The sequence below is a fragment of the Tiliqua scincoides genome, chromosome 2 (genome assembly GCF_035046505.1).
Source record: "Tiliqua scincoides isolate rTilSci1 chromosome 2, rTilSci1.hap2, whole genome shotgun sequence".
In the NCBI taxonomy this organism is placed as follows: Eukaryota; Metazoa; Chordata; class Lepidosauria; order Squamata; family Scincidae; genus Tiliqua; species Tiliqua scincoides.
Window position 1 is genome coordinate 269125190 of NC_089822.1, and position 14237 is coordinate 269139426.

The 14237-nt window shown below is 50.3% G+C and overlaps 2 protein-coding genes across 2 annotated transcripts in view; both read right to left on the reverse strand.

Moving 5' to 3' along the window:
- Positions 1–14237, reverse strand: part of LOC136639180 (class I histocompatibility antigen, F10 alpha chain-like) — a 75341-nt gene that overhangs the window by 58501 nt on the left and 2603 nt on the right. The gene's annotated exons all lie outside the window — the stretch shown is intronic.
- LOC136640483 (major histocompatibility complex class I-related gene protein-like) lies at positions 210–10756 on the reverse strand. Its single transcript, XM_066615649.1, has 5 exons — positions 10601–10756; positions 10101–10376; positions 3457–3741; positions 2831–2911; positions 210–584 (listed from the first exon to the last, which is right to left on the reverse strand). Exons 1-5 carry the CDS (start codon positions 10668–10670, stop codon positions 457–459), a joined length of 840 nt encoding a protein of 279 aa, XP_066471746.1. The 5' UTR covers positions 10671–10756; the 3' UTR covers positions 210–456.

The window sequence follows — 14237 nt, forward strand, 5'->3', positions numbered from 1 at the left end:
CTTCCTTCTTTGCCTCTTTGCCTCAGACTGTTGGCCAAGTGTCTCTTCAAACTGGGAAAGGCCATGCTGCACAGCCTGCCTCCAAGCGGGCCACTCAGAGGCCAGGTTTTCCCACCTGTTGAGGTCCACTCCTAAGGCCTTTAGATCCCTCTTGCAGATGTGAAAGGAATATCTTTTTTTAAAAAGAAAGATCAAGATTGCAAAGCAGAAGGAGTCAGGAGTCAGGAGCAGTTCGTCAGGTAAATCTCCCTCAGCGTGTATATATAGAGACAGAATCAGAAAGTCAGAGAAAGTCAGAGTCACAAGGGACTTCCAGATATCATCCAGTTCCACTCTCCACAGGGAGGCAGGGCACTCAAATGTCAAGCACTCCATGGCACATTCTCAGCCAGTGGTTGACCATCTCCAGGGGAGGACATCACAGAAGCTTCCCATGCAGCAGCACTAGGAAGTCTTTCATGGTGTCAATTCGCGATCTGATGGCTTCAGTTTTGCCCCTGCATCTTCTCCCTGGACTGACGCTGGAGGATGGCTGAGATCAGAATCCAGGGAAGCAGGGCGGGTGGGCAGAGGTTTCCATCCTCCTTCAAAAAAGAAAAAAAGTTGCTCTTGATCAGTCAGGCTTTGTTCCCCAAAATTGATTAAAAAATAAAAATACCCATTCCTTTTCAGCCATCCCCCTTTTTCCTCCTGCCTGGGGTGTGTGTGGTACTTCCTATGTTGGCTGCTATTATAAGACAAAAGGCACAATCCTAGCTAGGCCTACTCAGAATTAAGTCCTATTGTGCTCAATGGGACTTACTCCCAGGAAAGTGAGGTCAGGATTGCAGCCAAACAGTCTCTGGGTGATCTCAGTTTGCAATTAGCAGATACACAGAAAACAAAGTCTTCCCCTCCCCCACAAATCCATCACTTCTCTTTCCCCCCTCCCTTTCCAAAACCCTCCAGGTGTGCTGCTAACAAACTCAGGGCACAATCCTAACCAGGTCTACTCAGAAGTAAGTCCTATTTTGTTCAATGGGGCTTACTCCCAGGTAAGTGTGGTTGGGATTGCAGCCTCAGAGTGCCGTTTTTTGTTTCTTGTGTATAATCTTTATTTATTTATTTATTTATTTATTTATTCATTCATTCATTCATTCATTCATTCACATTTTTAGACTGCCCTTCCTCCAAAGAGCTCAGGGCGGTTTACACAGCTGCTCCTCCCCTCCTTCTTGTCCTCACGACAACCCTGTGAGGTAGGTGAGGCTGAGAGAAAGTGACTGGCCCAAGGTCACCCAGGAAGCTTTGTGGCTGAGGGGGGTATTGAACCTGGATCATCCAGGTCTAAGTCCACCTCCCAAACCACTACATCACCCTGGCTCTCATCCACCTTCATTGGGGGTAACTGAGGTAAGCTGATGTAATGGGGAGCCGTGGCCTGTAGAGGTTATCTACACAGGTGCTAGCCTTAGCCTTAGTATGTTGGCAATGAAGCAAAGCACACTTTGCACATGCGCAGAGCAAACTTGCGCGGCCTTGGTGACATGCTGAGTCTGAGACTCTGTGGCCTGTCAGCAAGGCAATGTTATGGAGAATCATATCTAGGAAAGTGTTTGCGGTTAAGCTAGAAAGCCGGCTGGTTATAGCCCAGTGTGAGTCTCAGCTTCCTCTTGGAAATTTCCCTATTACACAGACTATTGTCTCATGGTTTAGTATTGTAAACAAGATCAGAGAATGGAAAACCCCAGCCTGTTGTGAATTGTATGAGAAGGAATAAAAGGCAGAGAAGGCTGAATCCCAGAAGCTCTTCTTCTGCATCTGGCCTTCCTTCTGCACCTTGCTACTAAACTTGTCTGTTGTTTTATTCATTGCTCTAACGCTTTGCTGCCTTGAGATCTAACTTTCAAACCCTCAGAGTGCTTCTGCTTTTAGCATTCTCCCATCAGGCCTTTTTACAAGTGCCGCCGCCTAAGGAGGTACGTGGGGCGGCGGCAAGAAATAGGGCCTTCTCAGTAGTGGCACCAACATTATGGAACTCGCTTCCCCTTGACTTGAGAATGGCTCCATCTCTTGAGACTTTTCGGCGAGGCCTGAAGACATTTTTGTTTAAAGAAGCCTTCTAAGTGCATGGACTTTTTAAATATATTTTCTGTATCTTTTAGTATTTTTACAGGCCTGATTCCTCTGATTTGCTATGTTTTGCTCTTTTTATCTGACTATGCTTTTTATGGGTATATGTTAATGCATTTTTAATATGTTTTTATTTGTGGTTAAATTATGTTTTTAATCTGTTTTTAATATGTTGTGAGCCGCCCTGGGTCCCTTTGGGGAGAAGGGCGGGATATAAATAAAGTTTATTATTATTATTAATATTATCAGGCCACAAGATATAGTCTTGTGTGTCTCCCACCAAGCACTAAGGCCCTCAAGAGCCTTGGGTGCTCCCCAGAGCAGAATCTTGTGCTGCTACAGTGGCCAATGGCCACAAGGATCAGGGAGCCTCCGGCCAGAGAAGTTTGAGAACCACTGGTGTAATCAATCAAATCTCAATTACCTTTTGATGATCTCAACTCTGAGAATCCCTGCCTGCTGGGCAGCTGTAAGTCCAGGTGACCTGAACACCTGCTGGGCTACATGACCGTCTTTGGCAGTGGGCTGTCAATGAACCGGGGACACTAGCACATGCTCAGCAGCATGTAAATCCTCTGTGTATTCCTCACCAACTGCATTCATGGTCCAGAACACAGAAGGAGAAGACAGTTCCCAGTCTGAGGGGCTCAGGATCTGAAATCTGCTCCCGAATGATGCACACGTGTGGCCCAGCAGAGGCATCCAGGGATTTACTTACTGACATAGAGGATGACTCCAGCCACAGCCAGGACCCCCAGGACCCCCAGGATGACTCCCACAGCAATGAGCCAAACAGGCACTGAGGGGAAATGGAAAGAACACACATTGACTCAGACTGAAGTGGGCTCTGCAGAGCCTCAGGCAGAGATCCCGAGACCCTTCGACTGAGATGGGGACCCTGAAGCTGGGACACAGGCAAACCACGGAGATGAGCCCCGCTCTGGGGTGGCCCTGATCTAGGGCCATTCCATCCCCGTGGAGACCCACTGGAGCTCAGCATCTCAGGCCTTCAAGGGAGCCTGCAAAACCACTGAGAAAGGTCTCCACTGATCTCATACAAGGGTCTGATTTTGGGGCACTCTCTTGTCACCCATTTAGAGCAATGAAAGCAGATGTTTCTGCCTCCTGCTCTCCAGGGTTCCTCTGCCCACTGTTTGCAGCAGCCACAGCCTCCTTCCAGCCTCCAGCACAGGCGTGTAGCAGCAGCTCTGAGCCCCAAAATACACCCTGAGAGTTGCTGATGCCTTTCTTCTTTCAGTCCCACCTCCCAGAATCTGCCCCCCACTCTACCCCCATCCCACTAAGAGCTTCCTCCCCAGGCCTCCCTCCCCTTCAGCCCCTCACCAGACTCCTTCACGGCCACATCCAGAGGGTCCTGCAGCCCATCATGTTCCACATGGCACTGGTAGCGGCTCCTCTCCTTGGGATCAATCTCAATGCTCAGCCCGGTGTAGTAAGTTCCATCCGGGTTGGGGCTGACAACCCCATGGAACGCATCCTCCTGCCTGACCTTCCCATCCTTCCTCCAGGTGACATAGATCTCCTTGGGGTAGAAGCCGTGGGCCCGGCAGAGGAGGGTCTCCAAGCCCTGCTGGCTGTCCTTACGGGTCACCTTTACTATGGGGGGCCCTGTGGAAAAAGTGGCAGTGCCAGTGTCAAGACTGGGGGCTGACTCACAGGAGAAGGAAGGGACCTTCTGTTTCACCCCTGCCCCAAAAGCAGTCACCCCACAAGTGCAGCATCCTCAAGAGATGAAAACCTGCAGAGAAAGGGACTCTACAGCATCCCTCAGCACTTGGTACAAATGCACCAAAGCAAGAAGCAGCAGACCTGGGACTTCCCTGGGATCTCCTCCAGGGCTTTGGGGCAACTGTCCCTGGACCTCCACCCCAGCTGAACAGAGGTCAGGGGTGTGCAACCTTTTCTGTGTCACAGATACCTTTAAAATGAAAGCACTGGCCCCCTCCCAGAAAAATGCAGACACTCACAAAACGCCTCTTGCAGCTGACTCAAGGACCTTCTGAAGCCCATCCACAGACCACAGGGCAAGAACCACTGCTCTGGACTGCAGGGCAGAAAGTGAGCATCGTCCCGAGCATCTGGGTGTGTCCATCAGGGACGGCTCCTGAAATGGTCGCTATTCATTCTTCCAGCACTGCCCTCTCTGCTCCTTCCTGCAGTTCTTTTTCTTTTCCTGAAGCTGAACATTCATCCCCCAGTGAAGAGGAAGAATTCCGAGTCTCCTGCTTGCCTTGACTAGTTCTTGGAGGTCCAAATGGCCACCCCAAATTCTCCACTGTAGTTTCCAAGAAGGGAGGAAACTTCAGGGGCAGTGACCAGCATCCAAAGGAAGGGGATGAGGTCAGCGATTCCTGTATTTCCAACTGGATGCCATTTTTAAAGAAGGAAAAAATGGTTCCCTTACAGATGCACTCTGCACATGCACCAAGGCACTCTCTCCTTATACTGATTTTTACTGTGATCTTTCTTCTAAATGAGCTTCCTGTCAGAAGGGGAAACGGACACGGCACAGGGCGAAGGCATGTGAATTTTGATAAGGTGGAGGAGAGTGAATCTTCCATATGTAGAGACAACTGCAGAAATACTCCCTCCTCCTCAACTCTCTGAACCCCCATTTCAAAAAAGGGGAGAGACCTTTGGCTGCCAGTCTTTGGAGACGAAGTGACAGACAGGCGTGTGTGCGTGAACTATGCAGAGCGGGTGCAGCTTCCCAGAGGAAGGGAGAAGGGATTTTCTCTTGGGCATGGAGCACTGCCCCCTTCCTAACAACAACAAATATGTCATCTAACATCTTAAATACTGGCCTTCAGTGAGGCTGTCTGAAGACTGTATTCTTCCATACAAGCCTTTGTGGAAGGCCCCCTCTTCTGACATCCCCCCCACCCTCTGACATCTCTATTTTAAGTATTGCTACTGCATTTCTTTCCTTCTGCTTCAGCAAACTCCTCCTCATTTGCTTTTTCTTCTTCTCATAGTGTGCAGGCATCCAAAAATGACTTTCACCATCTCCCCTATTTCTATTCAATGCTTTAGGAACAAAGCCCAAGTGAAATGGATTTTAAATATGGATGAACCTTTGTAGTTTGTAGTCTGCTAGATATAATGGAATTGTTTTAGGGGAGATGGCTGGAAGTTGCTGCTGAGTATTTCAGAACTGTTTTAAACATAATTATAAACTGTTTTATTGTTTCAAATTTAATCATAATATACTGCATATTTTTGTATATCTATATATATGCTTATATATTTTGATATTTTATATGTGGCTGGTCTTATGACCTTAATAAAGATTTACTACTAAGTACAGCTACTGCATTTCTTTTCTTCTGCTTCAGCAAAGTCCTCCTCATTTGCTTTTTCTTCTTCTCATAATGTGCAGGAATCCAAGAATGGCTTTCACCATCTCCCCTATTTCCATTCAATGCTTTAGGAACAAAGCCCAAGTGAAATCAATTTGCCTGACCTTTTGTGGACTTTCCCCCCATCTTTCTTCTTTTCTATTCTGTGCTCAAGACTTATATTTGTACTCCATGCCATTAATTTCACCTTCAAACATGTAGACTTTGTTACGTGAAAATCCCCTTTTCCCTTCCAAGTTGTGATTTTTATATCTGGTTATGTTATTTTGGATCATACAGACCAAGCAAGCAGGCCAGTCCTCCCCCAGCACATGTTTCCAGCACATGTTTCCAAAGGCCCTGGTCAAGCTACAAGCACATGAATTACACAACCCCCACTTCCTTGCATGTCAATGTATAACCTAATCACTGTGTCTCCTGATTATGCAAAACAAGCATGCATCTCCTGAGGAAGAAGTCTATTGTTCTTTTGTTGTAGCTTTAACACTCTTAAGCACCTTATGGAAATTGCCTCCCTCCCCCAGAAGGTCAGCCTGGCTGGTAAGCTGACTTCATCATATCTTTCTTACATACTCCACATGTACCTGTGTGTATACTGAGCATGTGCACAGCTCTGGGATACTTCCAGTCAGTTTAGGTCAGCTTCCAGGTCAGACAACCCCTTAAGAGTAAGCTCAGAGCACATGCCTCGCTCTCTCTGGCTGTCCTCCCACGGGAGTGGTCCTTCCTAGGATTCTTTCCCTTCCTGCTCCCCTGGACAGGTAAATATATCTTGCGTCTAAACTCTCTCCCTTCAATCCTATCTATTCCTCCCTTCTTTTCCCATCTTTAGTTAGCAAACTGGGTTTAGCAGATTAAGGAACCCCTAAAATCCTTCCCTACTACCTATCTGTTTCTGATTCCTTTTCGGATGCACCAAACACATAGCACATGCAACCACCATAAAAACCAGGTACATTTTTCAAGTATTAGAACCAAGAAATGTGTATTATGTTTACCTTTGTGTGTTTTTGCAATAAAAATATAATCCTTTGAAAGTTACCTTTCTCCCAGTCTCCTATTTAAGCTAGATAAGGGATCTCTTTGCTTTACGCTGTCTTGTTATCCAGCCTATGGTCCTAAAAGTTTCCAAAAGGTTAATATACTAATTCCCCTAAACAAAACAGCCTTTTTGGTAACAACTTGATCCAAGGCCATGTGTTCAGACACACAGGGTGCAATCCTAACCCCTTATGTCAGTGCTTTCCAGCACTGACATCAGGGCAATGCAGCTCTGAGGGAAGGGAACAGACTCTCCCCAACTTTGAGGAGGCCTCCGTGAGTGACACCCAACTGCAGGATGCAGCACATGCCCCATTGGCACCGCTATGCCAGTGCTGGAGAGCACGGACGTAAGGGGCGAGGATTGTGCCCACAGTAAACTAGGAGAAGGGGTGGAGCTGACTATTGGGCCTGGAATTCTGTGAACTGAACTGGGTGACCTGTTACTGGAGCCTTGTAGTTCTGGTCTGAAGGTGTGAGTTTCACGTTCCAAGGTTTGAATTGTACTACTATATGTTGGTGCTCATGAAGATGTTTCCGCTACAGCTTGAATCCACTTTCACTGCACTTCTATTCCCTGCTTCTCAAACCTTTTAGGACAGGGACCCACTTTTCAGAATGACAATCTGTTGGACCCACTGGAAGTGATGTCATGGCCAGAAGTGTTTTTGCCCTGCAGTTTGTTTTGCCCCCTGTGCGCCCCCCTCTCTCCAGGCCTGTCTGTGGTTATATGGGGGGGGGTGTTGCAGGAGGAGCGTAGTCTGCAGCCATGGCCTGAATGGCTCGGGCAGTGCAAGGGCCCTTAGGAATGCAGGGGATGGTTTTGCCCCAGGAGGAAGGGGGGCTGGGAGGGAGGACTGTGCCAGTTCTGAATGGGGCGGGAGGAGGCCCGTTCGGTTTGGAAAGCTTTCTCCCTTTGGAAGGATGGCAGTGGGGCATGGAAGAAGGGGGAGGGCAGAGGAGGTCTCTGCCAGCCCCAGCTCCACATGCCCGTTCCCTGTTCCAGGGGCCGCTTCACCAGGATGGTGGCAGGACTGGTGCCCTCCTTCCACTGGGCTGTGACCATGGGGAGCCTCAGGTGCTGTGATGGGAGGCCTGGAGGAAGCGCGTAGCCCCCATAAGAACAGCCCCACTGGATCAGGCCATAGGCCCATCTAGTCCAGCTTCCTGTATCTCACAGCGGCCCACCAAATGCCCCAGGGAGCACGCCAGATAACAAGAGACCTGCAAGGCTTCCTGGGAATTGTAGTTAAGAACATAAGAACAGCCCCACTGGATCAGGCCATAGGCCCACATAGTCCAGCTTCCTGTATCTCACAGCGGCCCACCAAATGCCCCAGGGAGCACGCCAGATAACAAGAGACCTGCAAGGCTTCCTGGGAATTGTAGTTAAGAACATAAGAACAGCCCCACTGGATCAGGCCATAGGCCCATAAAGTCCAGCTTCCTGTATCTCACAGCGGCCCATGCATACAATTGGCCTTCTTTATTGCTGCCGCCGCACATTGGGTCGACACTTTCATCGACCTGTCCACCACCACACCAAGATCTCTCTCCTGATCTGTCACAGACAGCTCAGAATCCATCAGCCTATATGTGAAGTTTGGATTTTTTGCCCCAATGTGCATGACTTTACACTTACTGACATTGAAGCGCATCTGCCATTTTGCTGCCCATTCTGCCAGTTTGGAGAGATCCTTCTGGAGCTCCTCACAATCAATTCCGGTCTTCACCACTCGGAAAAGTTTGGTGTCATCCGCAAACTTTGCAACCTCACTGCTCACCCCTGTCTCCAGGTCATTTATGAAGAGGTTGAAAAGCACTGGTCCTAGGACAGATCCTTGGGGCACACCGCTTTTCACCTCTCTCCATTGTGAAAATTGCCCATTGACACCCACTCTCTGCTTCCTGGCCTCCAACCAGTTCTCAATCCATGAGAGGACCTGTCCTCTAATTCCCTGACTGTGGAGCTTTTTCAGTAGCCTTTGGTGAGGGACCGTGTCAAACGCCTTCTGAAAGTCCAGATATATAATGTCCACGGGTTCTCCCAAATCCACATGCCTGTTGACCTTCTCAAAGAATTCTATAAGGTTTGTGAGGCAAGACTTACCCTTACAGAAGCCATGCTGACTCTCCCTCAGCAAGGCCTGTTCGTCTATGTGTTTTGAGATTCTATCTTTGATGAGGCATTCCACCATCTTACCTGATATAGATGTTAGGCTGACCGGCCTATAGTTTCCCGGGTCCCCCCTCTTTCCCTTTTTAAAGATAGGCGTGACATTTGCTATCCTCCAATCTTCTGGCACTGTGGCCATTTTGAGGGACAAGTTGCATATCTTAGTCAAGAGATCTGCAACTTGTTGGAATTGGTGCAACTCTGTATGCTCTCAAGGGGTGGCAAGAGACTGTCCTAAAAAGGGTTAAACCCAGGCGACCTCTACCTGTCCACTTCTAATGACCTATGTGGGAGGGGCATGACCCAGACCCTATATAACTCCTGAGTACGCTCTCCTCCCTCTCTCTTATCTCTTCCTCACCACAACTGAGCAGACAAGATGGCATGCAGCAGGGATCTGCTGGCGCCGCCATCTTGACCACATGGCACGCAGGACAAGGCAGCTGTAGGGCCTTGTTATCTTTAAGTCAGTGTACCTCTGAACATATTCAGATGCTGTAACCTTACTTCCATTGAATCGTGAGTAAATGAATCTGTCTTGCAACTTCAACCAGCCAATGTTGTTTGTGTTTCTTGACTAGCAGTCAGCCGGGTGTGGGGTTGATTCCCAGCAAAGGGGGTGTTCTGCTGCTGAAGCGACTCTGCTCCCCCCCCCTAACGGAGGAAAACGGTTGTAAGAGATTCCTCCAACACAACTTCATTCTTCAATTCCTTAATAACTTTTTGGTGGGTGCCATCAGAGCCCAGTGACTTATTGATCTTTAATTTATCAATGAGGTCTGAAATCTTCTCTTTTAACCTCTATCTGACAATTCCTTGGTCAGGAGGGGCCGGTATCTGCCCAAGGTCTTCTGCTGTGAAGACAGGTGCAAAGAACTCATTTAATTTCTCTGCCATCTCTAAGTCTCCTTTTATCTCCCCTTTCCCTCCCTCACCATCCAGAGGGCCAACCGCTTCTCTGGCGGGTTTCCTGCTTCTAACATATTTGAAGAAGCTTTTATTATTCCCCTTAATGTTGCTGGCCATGCGTTCCTCATAGTCTCGCTTGGCCTCCCCTATCACCTTCTTACATTTCTTTTGCCACAGTTTATGTTCCTTTTTATTCTCTTCATTAGGGCAAGACTTCCATTTACGGAAGGAAGCTTCCTTGCCCTTCACAGCCTCTCTAACTTGGCTGGTTAGCCATGCGGGCACTCTCCTGGATTTAGTGGAGCCCTTCTTCATTTGTGGTATACACATCTTCAGGGTCTCTATTATTGTTGTTTTAAGCAGCCTCCATGCACTCTGGAGAGATTGGACTCTTTTTACCTTCCCTTTCAACCTCCTCATTTGAGGGAAGTCTGCCCGTCGAAATCAAGGGTTTTTGTGAGAGATTTGTTCCCTCCCCTCACCTTTCCTCTGCAGGGTCTCCGCCCCGTAGCGCAGGCACTTGCGCAGCCACTCCGGGCACTCCTCCTCCAGGTAGGCCTTCCACTGCTGGGCGATGGCCGGCTGGGCCTCCCACTTCGCCTTGTTGAGCTGGGCGGGCACGACGGCCGCCGTCCAGGTGAGCGTCTTCGGGTCCAAGGCGAGGTAGTCCCGCCCGTCGTAGCCGTACCGGACTTTCCCTCCGCGGGGCGCGCCCTCGCTCAGCTCGCAGCCGTACATGAGCTGCAGGGTGTGGAGCCCTGGAAGGGACGGGGGGGGGGCGTCAGAGCCCAGGGAGGGTCACCCGGCCCGGCCCGGCCGCTCCACTTGGGCAGGCCGTGTTCGGGCAGGGCAGGGCAGGGCGCGGCTCCAGGACTCCCGTGCCGGGGAGGAGCTCCCGCAGCTCCGCAGTCGGAGTGGCTCAACCAGCCTTCGGGAAGGGAGAGCGCGGCTCCTGGGCCTGCGGCTCCTCCCTCCCGCTCACCTCCGCTCTGGTTGTGGAGCCCCATTAAGTTCTGCAAGCTCACTCTGAAGACCACCTCCTCGACCCGCATTTTGCTCGTCTCCCGCTCCCAGTAGTGCGGGTCCTCTCCGGCCGCCTGCTCCAGCCAGGGCGCTCGAGGCAGCGGCCTCCTCCCGTCGCTGTCGAAGTGGTAGGAGAGCTGCCCGTCCACGGAGCCCACGGCCACGAAGCGCGGCAGCCCCGGGCCGGGCTCCGACACCGCCGTGTAGCAGAAGCGCAGCCAGTGCGACGCCGAGCCTGCTGGGAGACAGTCAGGGGCTGCGTCCGACTCGCGAGTGCATGGGCGAGTGCAGGGGGGGGCTGGCCTCTGCTGCCACCGGCGCCCCCCCGCGCCTCCACCAGCCCCTCGCTTCCCTCCGAGGAGAGCGCTGGAATTCTGCTGGCTCGCACGCGCATGAAACGTCTCCAGGCTCCTCCGGGAGGAATTACAGGAGGAGCCCGAGTTGCTCCGCCTGCAGATGCCGCCCCCGCCTCCCCCACTCCCGCGCGTGTCCGCAGAGCGCACCACTAAAAACCCCACACGGCCCACTCGGCTGCAGCATCAGGAACAAGCACATGCACCTCGCTGGTCTACATGCACTCCTCCCCCGCACCGGCTGTAGCTGCACTGCCATCCCCACGGGGTTCGCTCTGAAGTTCGCCCCGCAGCCCCCCACTGCCCCTGAGAAGCCACCTTGCACAGCACCCGAACCCCTCAGCACCAGTGTCCAGACGCAGGCCGAGTGGCGCAGACCCTCAGGGTCTTCGCAAGGAGATGCTCCGCCTCCAAAACCTCTTTCTTTGCTGCCTTCTCCTTTCTTCACAGGACAACCCAAAAATCTGCAGCCCTCCTCCACAGACAGCACCAGGAAGGCCCTAAAGTTCCCCTGCAAGTGCCTCTTTAAAACAGTGACACATTCCCCCCTCCCCCAACGCCTGGAGGCCTTACATATCTAATGAAACATTTAACTTTAGTGCTGGGAAAAATCTATTTAGAATTTATGAGACTTGCAGAGATCGACAACCTTAGTTTTTGCTAGTTTTATTTGATTGCCACTTTTGATATGGATAAATAGAAATCTGTAGATCTGTGTACAGCAATAAACTTTATAAAGGCAGAGTTTGTTGACTTTAACTATTCTCACCGACTGCCACAAAATCTTGGTCTATCTGCCAACTCCACACTCGCTAAGGTCAGACTTTCCCCTTGTTCTTTTTCTGGATTGGACCAGTTTCTGGAGGAAAAATCCATTATGGATTACAAGCCATGATGTGCATGTACAACCTCCTGATTTTAGGAATGGGTTATGTCAGATGCAAGGGAGGGCACCAGCATGAGGTCTCTTGTTATTCTGGTGTGCTCCCTGGGGCATTTGGTGGGCCACTGTGAGATACAGGAAGCTGGACTAGATGGGCCTATGGCCTGATCCAGTGGGGCTCTTCTTATGTTCTTAACTACAATTCCCAGGAAGCCTTGCAGGTCTCTTGTTATCTGGTGTGCTCCCTGGGGCATTTGGTGGGGCTGTGAGATACAGGAAGCTGGGCTAGATGGGCCTATGGCCTGACCCAGTGGGGCATGTTCTTATGGTAGGGGTTGATTTGCAGGCTGGAGCGCACCGGCCAATGACCAAAAAGTCAAGATGTACTTCTCTATCTGCAAACCTCTCTCCAAACCTCCTGGGCATTTGGTGGGCCGCTGTGATATACAGGACTAGATGGGCCTATGGCCCATCTTATAAGTATAAAATTGTGGTAGAGTCATGGTAAGTATAAAATTGTGCCCTAAATCCCCAGTCTAATGCCTCACTAGTGTGCTGACTGGGCAAACAGCAAGCAAGGGAACCTTCATCTGGAGCAGAACTGTGGAAGGGGCAAAGAGTTGGAGTCCCCTTCTGGACCCAAACCAAATCCCAAATCACCTGGCCCAAACAATGCGAGTATTGAAGTCAGATCTGGTCTGGCCCTCACCTGCTCCAGGTTTGCCTTTGCCTTGCCTTGTGGGGAATGTCTGGTTAAATGGTTCTGGGGCCAAGCTTCAAGACCTGTTGCCAGTCTTCAGGATTTGGTTCCCTCCTCTCACTCTCCTGAAGTCAGACCCAAGTGGGAAAGCACCGAGGCATCTTGCCTCCAGTCTACAAGTGCTTCAATGCACATGGACACTAAGGCGCACTGCAATGTGTAGCTTTCTACATGTTGGCAATGAATTTGGGGAACTGCAGATCAACCCTTTGGCAGCACCAGTGTGTTTCAGGGATCTCCTTGGTCAGAAGAGCAAATACCCTCCAGGATTTGAAGTTGCTGTAGGACAGGCTGTTGCAGAGTAAAGGTGAGGAAGAGCCCTCAGAAGCAGGACAGAGTAACCCGGGCAAGAGACCCTTGGGACTGAGCTGGGGTGCATCAACATCCACTGACAAAACGTGGGGTGGTTTGTAATCCAGACCGGTGTGGAGGCCATGCTCTCAATATGCTCACCACCAACATTCCTGTGCTTGAGAGTCACGCAACTCAGAGTTTTGCAGTTGTGCGAAAGTGGATGCAGCAACATTCCTTCAAAATATTGCCTTGCAAAGCATTTCATCATTCTAAAGGAGAAAATACCTCCTCAGATTAAAAGCAGATATAATTAATATTTCTGGAAAGAGTTCCACCTCCCCCCTTTCTTACATCCTCCTCCCCAGCAACCCAGGTGGAGATTCCAGCTTTGCCTTCCTTGGATCAGGACAGAATACGGAGCACTGCATGTTTAAAAACCACCAGAACATGCATATTATTGCACAGGCCACCATTTTGGGACAGGCTCCGCTCCTTGAGGCTGCTCTTTTGCAACACACTTGGCCTCCCCAAGAAGCCATTTTGTGCTCACAGGAGGTGGATCCCTGAGGATGTGCTTCTCACCTGCCCTCTCTCAAAGACTCACTTCAGATAATCTCCTACACGTGTCCCCACCCATGAATGGTCCACCAATGGAATATATCAAGCATATCACTGCCCCCTTCCCACAAAAAATCTTTTTTCCTAAAGAGAAGTTGGGGAAAGGGGGGAGGGAGAAGATTAGAACTGGGGCTGCAGTGGGGGTGGAAGAGGGAGCTTTTGACCACATATGTCAGGATGTGGAGGGTGGGGAGAGCACAGCTTGTTCCAGATCAAAGCACCCCACAGCCAGCCCCACAGTCAGGGGCCAGGAAAAAAAGATTTACCTTTCAAATTTGAATAAATTTACATAAACAAATATATTAGAGATGGAACTTATATGACTGAATAAAGGTCTTGCAGTAAGGCCTACCCAAACACCTGATAGCTGATCTATAACAGCCAAGACCTCTCACTAGAGGTTCCAAGAAAGCAGCCCCAAAGCAGCTGACCAGAAAGCAAACCCCAGAGGACCATCAGCAGAACAGCCTCAAATGTGAGGAGACAAACCTCTTTCCTGAAAAGCAGCAGAGGGAAATGCAACCAGGCCCCAGCTCCTGGTGACCTCACAGGGGGCCTTCCTCCTACTACTGGAGCAGGTAAGTCATGTCCTGCAGCTGCAGGGAAATCTCTGCTGGCTTCCCACAGGAAGGCTGGTCTTTGAGGCACTTTGGGTGGGGACTTACAGAGGTGTTGGGCTGTTGCCTCA

Bases quoted from the DNA above. Each gene is read 5' to 3' on its own strand.
- LOC136640483 (XM_066615649.1), bottom strand. From the start codon at position 10,670: ATGCGGGTCGAGGAGGTGGTCTTCAGAGTGAGCTTGCAGAACTTAATG. The intron at 3,742-10,100 runs GTGAGGGGAGGG...CTTTTTCCACAG, and splicing joins GGAGACCCTGCAGAGGAAAG to GGCCCCCCATAGTAAAGGTG. The intron at 585-2,830 runs GTAAGTAAATCC...TCTTTTTTGAAG, and splicing joins TGGAGTCATCCTCTATGTCA to GAGGATGGAAACCTCTGCCC.